The sequence below is a fragment of the Eptatretus burgeri genome, chromosome 5 (genome assembly GCF_056783735.1).
Source record: "Eptatretus burgeri isolate ZD-2024b chromosome 5, Ebu_testis_v1, whole genome shotgun sequence".
NCBI lineage: Eukaryota > Metazoa > Chordata > Myxini > Myxiniformes > Myxinidae > Eptatretus > Eptatretus burgeri.
Window position 1 is genome coordinate 94896272 of NC_140965.1, and position 10718 is coordinate 94906989.

The following is a 10718-nucleotide window of genomic DNA, read 5'->3' on the forward strand; positions in this document are numbered from 1 at the left end:
CAATTTTTGCATCGTCTCACTTCTCGCCTCGTTCCAACCTCCCTCTCTTTGTTCTGTCCATCAGGCAAAGCTTTTTATGATACTTTGCACCTGTAAATTGTGATGACAACACAAGTATACCCATTCCATATATTACATTATATAAGGGCTCCACAAATTGAAATTCCAAATTCAAACCAGAACCCTACTATTAATTTGCAATTGGTCACTCACTGTCTTTGGCATCAATACGAATTTATATTATGAACCAGTGTGACCACTCATCATTTTCATAAATGCCTAGGTGAGCCAATGAAAAAAGCCAAGAATTCACAAGGTTTGAGAAAAGCAATGATAATAGAAAACCTTTATGCCAAGAAAACCTATAGAAAACCAAGACGCCAAGGTGAACAACGAAGAGCCAAGATCTTGTGAAAAAAGCCAAGGAGTGGTCACACTGTTATGGACCCAAGGCATCAAACTTGCCGGCTTGATGACAGAAGACGCCATTTGCATTTTGGCCGCCCCCATCCCTACCCCGATGTGGTTTTCCTCATGCGAAAGAGCATTTCTCAAAGATTTATTGCCTTTTTTTTTTCTCCTTCATCTCCAGATGTCTCCTGTGACACATGACGTCACATTTACAGCAAATGGCATCTTCACAAGAAAAAGCGCAGAGTATTGCGTGGTTTACCGTCGACCAAATCATCTACACAGGATCAATGAAGCTTCGGGATGACGTATGGAAGGCAGCCACCTTCGAGAAAAACGATTCGTGAGTGGCGCAGAAAGTTTATGGAGAACAGGAGCATCCTGTAGAGGAGGCGGGTAGGCCCGACGAGCACAGTGGGTGAGGATGTTGCACACGTCCGTCCGCGAGTCGTTTGAGAGACAGTCCCCATAAAGTACTGAAGGTGATAAATGATGATCTTGACAATAAAACGTTGAGAAATGTCCTTTCACATGCAGCAAGGCGCATCATTGCGGTGAGAAGCGGCATGCCATACCCATTGTAAATTGAGCCAAAAGCGAGGCAGGCGACTGTGCCTCCACCGAGTCGATGCTCGATCGGAACGCAGGATTATGACGCTATTTGTTTGCATCTGTTATTCGGTAAATTAACCAATTATGTAGGACGTATAACATTCGCACAATAGGCCGTCGCGAGCTCCGCGTGCCGCCTCGCGCAAACTGCAACAGCCTGGTAATGAATGCCTCAATTATTTGCATTTTCGTTGAGATTTAAACATTAATTTATGTTTATGAGGCCGAAATAATTGTACGATAAAACCTGCTATCAGCGACCACGTACTAGACTGGCTCGCAACACGACGACAATCTCGGGCGAGCACTTTGCCACGATATAACAGGTGTACACCTTTTTGAAGACTATTTCATCGGCAGGACCTTTGGTCTTCCAAAGGCGTTTCTTCGAACCACATTTGATAAGAATATCTTGTAATAATTTATTGTTTCCGTACGTTCGAATCCGTCCGAGCAGGGTGTTTCCAAGTTTTGATGAGATACGTATAATGCCTTTTGAATATACATCTGAAGATGCGTGGAGTCGCTGGAAAACACAACACGTGAACATTTGGTGTAGTCTTGTTGTGAAGGAAGGAAAACAAGACCTTCCTATTCGGAATTGGTAGATCTATCAACACCAGATGGCGCTATCTAAACACTCAAAGGCTCACAAGGTCTCCGTCCTTTCCCAACCCTTGGTCCCTGTAGGAACCCCAGGGTCCGCTCTCTCAAAAGAGACCACCCTGACTAAGGGATGCATGGGTGCGCTGCATGTCCACCACCACTGTTAAAAGACAAGTTGGTTAAAAAAATTTTTTTTTAAAGAATGCTGTCGACTGTCGCGTCCGCAAAGGAGTTTTCAAGATCAGGTGACGTCCAGAGTGTATGGTCTTCGAATGTAAGGATTTCGCTTTTCAACGATGCATCTACAAAAATGGAAGAGTTGTGAGTGCTTGTCTATTATTACGTACGTCTATTTATTAATTAATTACGTACTCTTGGAATGTACCTTTCAACCCTTGAGACTGCTGAGACCCCTTTGATCTTTGAAGACCCTTTAAGACCCCCCTCCCCCAAACCCTTAAGACCACTAATTATTATTATTATTATATTTAGATTCCAAGGGTTCCAGGCTGGAAATGCTGTTATTTTTACTGAGACCATCAAAAACGCCCATGGCCGTGAAGACCGATGAAAATTTTGGTCCAATGAACCAACCGCCCCCCCCCACCCCACGTATTATAAATGGTATCACTTTACTTCTGGAATCGCATCAAAGGTATCTCGAGAACTGACTGCTTGTGTTATTTATTATCCTGGTCTTCTCCAGAAACAAAAACAACGAATGGACTTTCCAACATTGCTATTAAGAAATCATCGCCGGACGCTCTCCCTATCTCTCCGTCGTTTATTTACTGCCAAAGGGGGGTTGCGATTAAGGACCCCAAAGTTAGTCCAAGTTCCAGAAGTTGAGCAGAATGATCCGTGGATTGAAATCCGTGGGTGGTCCTGGGGTATGTGCAGTGGCAAATCCAGGGGGGTTCCCTGGTCACCCAGAACTCCTTCTTGTATGTCATGTTGTTGCTAGTATGTCATATCGGCACTACCATCACTCAGGTAGGTCTCACTAGTCATGATATTTAAGATTGAAACTTGAAGTTTATTGAATTCAAGCTATTTTATTTTTAGTTATTCATTTAAATATTAAATTAGTTAACTTTTATATATTTTTGCACAATACATGCATATCGAAGAATATGTGAATGTGCATTTATATGAAAGCTGCAATAAAGTTTTCATAACGTTAATATGACTTAGATTTTCTGTTATTTGGAAACCCCCCCTTACCCAATTCCTGGATTTGCCCCTGGTGTGTGTGTGTGTGTGTGTGTGTGTGTGAGAGTGAGAGAGTCACTAACGCGGATGGTGAGACTCAGAGCTAATTTCCACCCCCCGGGCACGACCTGGGCGGGTTCAGGTAATTTTCCTCTGCTTTGCTCGAAGACATCAAAGTTTCCCCAATAGGACATGACCTATTCGACGGGGAGTGGTCATCGACAGGGAGCGGTCGTCGTCAGCAACAAAGAGCGATTCACGGCGCAGATCACGCGACGAGCCCTCGGATGGAACACCGTGCAGGTAGGTAATGGGTACAGGTGGGTATGTGAGTGTGGAAATACGTACACAAAAAGAAACAAATAAATCAGAGGCGATGATAAAAATTCTAGGATCGCCGAGTACGAGAATTACTCGTAAATTAGAGAGAACAAGGTAGAGGTCAAATCAGTGTGTACATGTGATCTACAGTGGGGGACTGCCGAGATACCTTGCACTCTTGGAGGTAGGCTACAGGAGGTGTACTCACCGACTACCTACCTACAGGAGGTGTACTCACCATTGAGCTGTCGAGCCTTGGTTCGAATGTCGACCAACCTATAAACCGTCACCCTGGTGTTTCGCATACAGGGCAAGTCATCATACGCGCCGTCAGTTGAATGTAGGTTAAGCAGGAGGACCCCCTCGACCATTAAAGCACCGGATCGTTGGTGGAAGTTAAAGATCCCACGGTGGCTCTCGCGAAGAGCTCGCGAGCCATCGCCGGCAACCTGGACAGATGACAGATCCCTGGCCGAACCAGCCTGGTCGCTCCCACAAGGCGGTGGGAATAATTGGGGGTCGTTTCAAACAAAGAACATGTGATAGGAAGCTCCATTCATATTAAGCTCTGCTTTATTGGGATCTCGTTAGCAAAAGTAAACATGAGGCAGATGTACACTTTTTACATTTAATAATAAAATATAGCTGCTTCGATTTACAATGACATCATCATCAAGTACGTACATGCAACGTAAGTCCCTTTCCCTTCCCAGTCGTTCCCAACCGAGCGGCGCAGAATATTCAAAACCGACACAGCGGGGAATATGCAAAGAGCCATGCACTAGAGCTACGCGCCTCGATTTCCAGCCTTACTCAACCCCACCTCCCCAAATGCACCCCCCCCCACATTCTCCCCCGATGCCTCCTCGAACAGCGAACAGGCCATCGGGGAAGGGACACGGCGAGGAATTCAATCCATTGTTGAGATTTTTTTGTAGAAACGCGTGTTCCTGTCCCGATTCGCACGGGTGAAAAAAGGTCCGTGGAGTTGTCTGCGCCGCACTTATTATATACACAAGGTGTGCGCAGAGCGGGAGGGGTCGAAATAAAGAAAGGGGCGAAAGTGAGCTGGACAAATTAAGAGTTTAAGGATGGGACAATCATGAAAGAGAGAGAGAGCGCAATAATTTAGCGTATAATTGGGTCCCGTCCTGCTGGGCCGGCCGCTACTGGTAACCCAGCGCTGAGGCGGTCGCCAACCGCTGGCCGTAGAACGCGTACGGGGAGTAGAAAGGACCCGATGCTGGCACGGGTAGAGCAGTGACCGGAGCGGCCATGGGAGCGGCCATGGGGGCTTTGGCGTAAGGATGATAGCGGCCGAGTCCCAGGGAGTGCGGGCCACGCAGCGCGAGTCCTGCGGCGCTTCCCACGGGTCCATGACCGACGTGCATGTGACACGTCGCAGGGCTGAGACCCGGGTACGCCGTGAGATGCTTGTCTAGGCCCGGCAGTGCCGTGTGGCTGCGCAGGTGGCTGAGCAGCTCTTCTGACGAGGAGAAGCGCTTGTCACATGGCCCGTTGGCCGAGACCCAGTTGCAGACGTGCGGTGCGGGCTCATTCGGCAGCACAAAGCTGTAAGGATAGAGGGGGTGCGCAGTGAGGGGGAGTCCCGCGTGCTGCAGTGGGTGAGGTGGGTACACAAGTGGGTACCCCGCGGCCTTGAGTGCACCGGCATCGCTCGGACAGCTGGAGCATGTGGATGTGCCTGCGAGATGTGCCGCACTGTGATAGCTCAGACAGTAAGGATCCCGGCACAAGCTGCCAAGCAGTGACGGTGGAGAGGCCCCGGCGAGGGGTGATGCAACCGTCGTGCTCTTGGGTGTGAGAGAGCACGATGCGAGGGAGCCGGGAAGGCCCGCCTTGCTGGGGTCAAGAGGGAGACCGTGAGGCAGGAAGGACGCCGGGTAGCCCGCGTACGATCCTGACAGCGAACTCCCGTATCCCATGCTCACAGACGGCAGCGGGAATACCGGCTGTCCAGCCTTGTATGGTGACACCGAAGCCACGTGTCCAGGTCCGAGGATAACCGGCTCGTTGGCCGCAGTTTTACCGACTCCCGTGGCTGCGTCACCTTTGCCTTCAGAGCCGAGGCCTGAGCAACCCAGGCGCTGGTGGGAGGCGTTTCCTGGACCCAGCCCATCCGATCCTGCCACCCCTTTCCCGGAATCTCCATCCTTCTTGTCCACCTGCTGGCTCTCGACCTTGCCAAGTTCACCGGGTTTGGGAGAACTGGCCCCACTGGAGCTTACGCTGCTTGGCCTCGGCGTGAAGGGCTGGCAGGTCGCACTGGGGACGCGGAATCCAGTCTTGCCGTCTGCACCACCTGAACCCCCGGTCTCATCTTTCTTGTCGGCCGCGCCCTTGCCGTTGTACGGCTTGAAGCTCGACTTGTCCTCTGCACCGATGTCACTGAGCCTCAGAGGACCCGACTTGGTGGTCTCCTTGTCCCCGAGCGCCGACGATCCCACGGACGCCAGCTTACTGGGTGGTGGCTCCGGCTTCCCGATTTGCGAGCACGTCTGAGCCAGCAGCGCCAGCGGACTCTTCTTGGCATCCAACTGCCAGGGACAAAGCCACGGCTCGGTTAGCATCCATTCCCAGTCAGGGCCCCAGTGCCCACAGCCTGCAAATTTGTGACAATCTACACAGCCAACGTCCATATCCGACACAAGATGCTTTAACAGACCCATTCGTGCACTTTCTCTCAAACAATGGTAATATAGCGAGTTGTGATACATGATCGTGCCTAGGACATCGGTGCCACCCTCCATACCCGACTCCCTCCCCGCCCCAATCACCCCCTCACCTAACTCACCCACCCATTATGGTGCAAGTGGCAAAATGCTCTCAGAAATCAGGAATATTCTGATAATCGAACTCTTTAACAGCGAACAATTCTACTCCCTTCCTTCCCATCGTCCACTCTTTGCACCTTTTTGACCCAGTAGCGCGCATGGCCGAATGAGGGAGGGAATATTCGGGGGTTGGGGCGAGGAGGGGGAGGGCGGCCAAGAGGCCAGCCAGGGGGCGCACGTACCTCGATGGGGGACACGGGTGTGGAGGGTAACGGCTGCAGGTACTCGGCGGCGTGCAAGATGTGTCCGGCCCTGGCCGCCAGCATCTTCAACAGCTTGATGGGCACACGCTGCGCCTGGCGGAGTGGATCGTCTGGGGGGAGCGCCGCCAGAGGCACGGGACTCGTGTGGTGGAGCTGCGGTACGGCGGGACCGGCGAGCGGTGCGAGCGTGCAACCGGCGAACGATGTGAGCGCGGAGCCGGCGAACGATGTGAGCATGACCCGCGCGGCTGGGCGCGCCTGGCTGCCGCCCGGACCTGCCACTCGCTCTCTCGCGACTACCGCCCCGAAAACGCCCCTCGGGCACGCATCAAAGCGGGCCACCGGCCAATGAGCGCTCAGCAAGACGCGTTGCGAGTGCGCCGATTGGCCTGCGGCGCCGGACGCGACGCGTCGTGTTGATTGAGAGAAAAAATTCTTCGCAGATTAAAGGCGTGGCCTTTGGGCTCTCGGCTAATCGGATGGCGACGGACGTGTTGATTGGCAGCAAGCGAGGTGGTCCTTTCAACGCGCGGGCCAATCGGATGGCGAACGTCCCGTTGATTGACGGATTTCGGGGCGGAACCTTTGGCTCCCGGCCAATAGGCTCCGAGGCGCTTCAATGTCACATGCTTCACCTCCGTTGTCAATTCCGCGACCGCGATCAATCAGGCATTTGTCAGCGCCGTCGTGCGGACGTGATTGATGCGAGCCTTTGTTGCCGGGTGCGGGGCTTGTTTGACTTGAAAAGGAGCGGTTTATGAAAGAGCCCTTTCAGCCCAGGGAAATAAATCGCTCTCTGTGTAAACGCGATTTGTATGCGAACAAAGGGAACCGCGCGAGGCTGCACTTTTGGTTTATTTCGAACCATTACGCGACCTTCATCTCTGTTATTAATGGCTTACTCTGACGCTTGTCTCTCTAACGGCTCGAGCTTGTCGGCCGACTTCAAAGTTGGCGGCACATTACTGAGCTATGTGTCGCCAGTCAATCAAAGGATCAGGCTCGGGCGGCGGGATTTCTGTAAAGATTAAGACTGGCACGGAGCAAGTGCTGACATGTGAACGCTGACAGTCGGGACGTATGAATGGCGCGATCAAAGTGGAGCGGCGCGCGTCTCTCTCTCTCTTCTCCCTCTCTCCCTCTCTCGTCGCACTGCTCGTACCTCCTCGGTCCTCGGGGCCGTGCACGACGCACCGACACGAGGTGCGCAGATACGTCGCTCCGGCACGGCCGCGCCCGCCGAGCAGCTCTCCCTTTAATCACGCCTCGCCGCTGACAGATTTCTGCCTCGCCTGCCATGTTCTGCCGCGCTTTGACAGGCAAATCTTAGCGCTAATCAATCGCCGCGCCGGTTTCCGGGCTCGCATGGTGGCCGCACAAACTTGAGCCTAAGGAAAGGTCACGGCAAAGCCCGAAACGCGCCCGGCGAGCACGAACATCTGGAACGGATCGGCGCCTCCATCGCCCGGCGCAACTTCTTGGCCCGAATGAAAGTTTTGCGAGTTTAATAATCGTTGTGCTCCGCAAACATTCCAAATGGAGACGGATGGTTATTATTCTCCCGGTGAGGTTTGTTTTTCCTTTCTCTTCCTCGTCCTTACAAGGAAAACAAAAAACACAATTGCGACTTGAACGCTGAAGGAGGACATTTTGGCCCAACATGCCTGCGCTGCACCCACACCCAATCAGCCATCGATCCATCCGTCAGTCGAGTCATCATCGTCTGGGATACCCATCTAGATCCATGCACTCACTGTTCCCAAAGCTCCCAATGCTGCCTGAACGATTGTGAAACCAGTGCAGTGCGCGGCAGGCGGATACCAATAGGTTCCCAGGAAAGAATGTTCTTCGAGTTATGACGCGCCCTTCCCTGCGCAACCCACACCACCCGTAGGGCACGGGGCCCCAGGGGGGGTCTCCTCTTAGTTACACAACATATCTGTCCAAAGATCTGCGTTTCTGGCAGAGTCGTCCCCGGGACTTTATCTCGGTAGACAGCGTCCCTCCTCCATGGTAGCGACTCCCGGTCTTCGGAAGGGAGGCTCAGTGGGTTTTCAGTCTCAAGTTGTGATCCGCGTCTGTGACGTCGTGCCGACCTAGCTCTGACCTCACAGAGCGAATGTACCCTCCCCACACCCCCTCTACTCCGACCCTCAGCCACCACGACCGCACCCCAACACCCTCCCCCTCACCACCAAAACTCACCGCCGTTTCACTCACTCCCCTATCCTCTTTCACTGACTCATTTCTGTCTTTCTCCATCTCCACCCATTCTTTGTTCTGTTCTCTCTCGACGTCTGTTTACGTATAATCTCCCCCATCTTCTCTCACCTATTATTTTGCAATCTCTCGTTCTATCGCGAGCCATCTCTCAGAGTCTTTCCTTCTCTTTTTTTAGCCTTCCCAACCATCGCTCTTTAGATCACCCTCATCCCCAACCCCTCCCTCTTCTTGTCTCTCTGCCAATCTATGCTTACGATTCTTTTGTGTCCTTATCTCTGAACTCCTTTTGAAGTCTTCCTTCACCCTGTCTCCGTCTGTGTCCACATCGGAGTTGTCAACCAAATCTACATCAGTGGTCAGTCGAGTCGTTTTACCACCTTACTTACCAAACCTTACTTCAATTTAAAATCACACCCACGACTTCCACGTCTCAGCATCTCACATCATTCCCCATCCCCACCCATGATCTTGTCTCCCCCCCATGAACTCCACTGCACTCAATCCTCTTACTCGCAGGTTGTTCTGCTTCTTCCCTCCTATCCTATTCGTTCATTCCATTGCTCGTCGTGTACAAGACCAAAGCACACATTCAAACTGGCCACACAGTCACTTTGTCGTTGCCATTTCCCCCATTCATCCCTACTCTTCCAGGACCCCATCGAGATTTCGTGCACAAACTTAACTTGCAATGGCAATCAGGAATGATAACTGAGGATGTGTCGAGGACGTACTTACACTACGGTCCATGAAACTCGGTTGTAGATTTCCTCCGAGGCAAAACAAGTGTTAAAAAAAAAAATATATATATATATATATATATATATATATATATATATATATATATATATATATATATATATATATATATAAATGGCACCTTTCAAAACAACATTCTTGGAGTCATAATCCCCCATGATGTATCACATTACGAACATTGTATCTGTGATCTCTCAGTTCGTGAGCTTTCGAGAAGACCTTCGGGGCATTTTCTTTTTTCTTTCAAATGATTGATTCAATGAACTGAGATTTGATAAGAGTATGTTGACTGGTGTGGGAAGCGAGTTGCACATGACGTTTCGAGCAATAGCCCTTCGTGGGAGGAAAAAAGGGACAAAAGGTCTAGGACGATGGGTGAGCACGAGAAACGTCAGCTGCACCTCACTTCCCACGGTGGTGGCCCATACTCTATCAGCTTTGGAGTTGATAAAATCAATTCTTTAAACTTACTCGTCGACACAGGCTGACAGGAGCATTCACAAAGATTAGTATTCCGTGAGAAATTCGACTTCACGACCATTCACAATGGATAATAAATGGTGTTGTTATGAACATGAGAAAGTTTATTGTTAACATTGTCTATGGCTCCATGGCTTACACAAGAAGCTACCTGAGACCTGTTTTGTTTGACGCTGTTAGTTACAAGATCAGTGGAGTTGTACGAAATACAATTCGTCGTTGGATGTCCCTTTTTTATTTTTAACTTATAGAATAATGGAATACAGCACCTGAACCTAAGGTGTGTGTGTGTGTGTGTGTGTGTGTGTGTGTGTGTGTGTGTGTGTGTGTGTGTGTGTCTTCCATAACTCCAAAACCACCTGTTGCTTTGCTGACGGGAATACAAAGAGAGGGGGGGAGAGAAAGAGGGGGAACAAATAGGGGTGGGAGAGAGGTGCGAGAGGGAGAGAGATAGGGAGGGGTGCAATGAGGGGAGGGGACTAGGAAAGGGGGAGGGGTGACTAGGAAGGGAGGGAGGAATGGGGGTGACTAGGAAGGGAGGGAGGAATGGGGGAGAGCGAAGAAAGTGGAAAGCGAGGAATGGAGGACAGTCACGCTTCACTACATGTTCCTATCGAATCCGGGAGGGAGGGGTGCGTGCAGGGCAGTAGGAGCGAGAGAGAGAGAGAGAGAGAGAGAGAGAGAGAGAGAGAGAGAGAGAGAGACAGACAGACAGACAGACAGACAGACAGACAGACAGACAGACAGACAGACAGACAGACAGACAGACAGACAGACAGAAACAGACAGAAACATAGAGATTTTTGCCTTTTAAAGGTATAGATTATTATTTTGCCATTTTGACTTTTTTTTTCTTTTAAATTCATTTTCTCTGCAACCGCTTGTCAGAGACAAAATCTTCACCATCGGAATGACTACTCATGTAGAATATTGCAATGATAATTACGACATCATCGGTCACATGATGTGACAGCCATGTTGGAAAAAGGCAAAACTTTGGACCTCCATATCTCCAAAACTGCTTCATGGGGAAAAATTG

The 10718-nt window shown here is 50.6% G+C and overlaps 1 protein-coding gene across 1 annotated transcript; it reads right to left on the bottom strand.

The window, feature by feature from the left end:
• Window positions 1-3717: 3717 nt before the first annotated feature.
• ZNF503 (zinc finger protein 503) lies at window positions 3718-7867 on the bottom strand. Its single transcript, XM_085882975.1, has 2 exons — window positions 6200-7867; window positions 3718-5720 (listed from the first exon to the last, which is right to left on the bottom strand). The coding sequence occupies exons 1-2, from the start codon at window positions 6455-6457 to the stop codon at window positions 4329-4331; spliced, it is 1650 nt and encodes a 549-aa protein (XP_085739101.1). The 5' UTR covers window positions 6458-7867; the 3' UTR covers window positions 3718-4328.
• Between the last annotated feature and the right edge of the window lie 2851 nt (window positions 7868-10718).

Coding starts and splice junctions, on each gene's coding strand:
- ZNF503 (XM_085882975.1), bottom strand. CDS start 6,457: ATGCTCACATCGTTCGCCGGCTCCGCGCTCACATCGTTCGCCGGTTGC. Junction 5,721..6,199: donor CACCCGTGTCCCCCATCGAG/GTACGTGCGCCC, acceptor TGTCCCTGGCAG/TTGGATGCCAAGAAGAGTCC.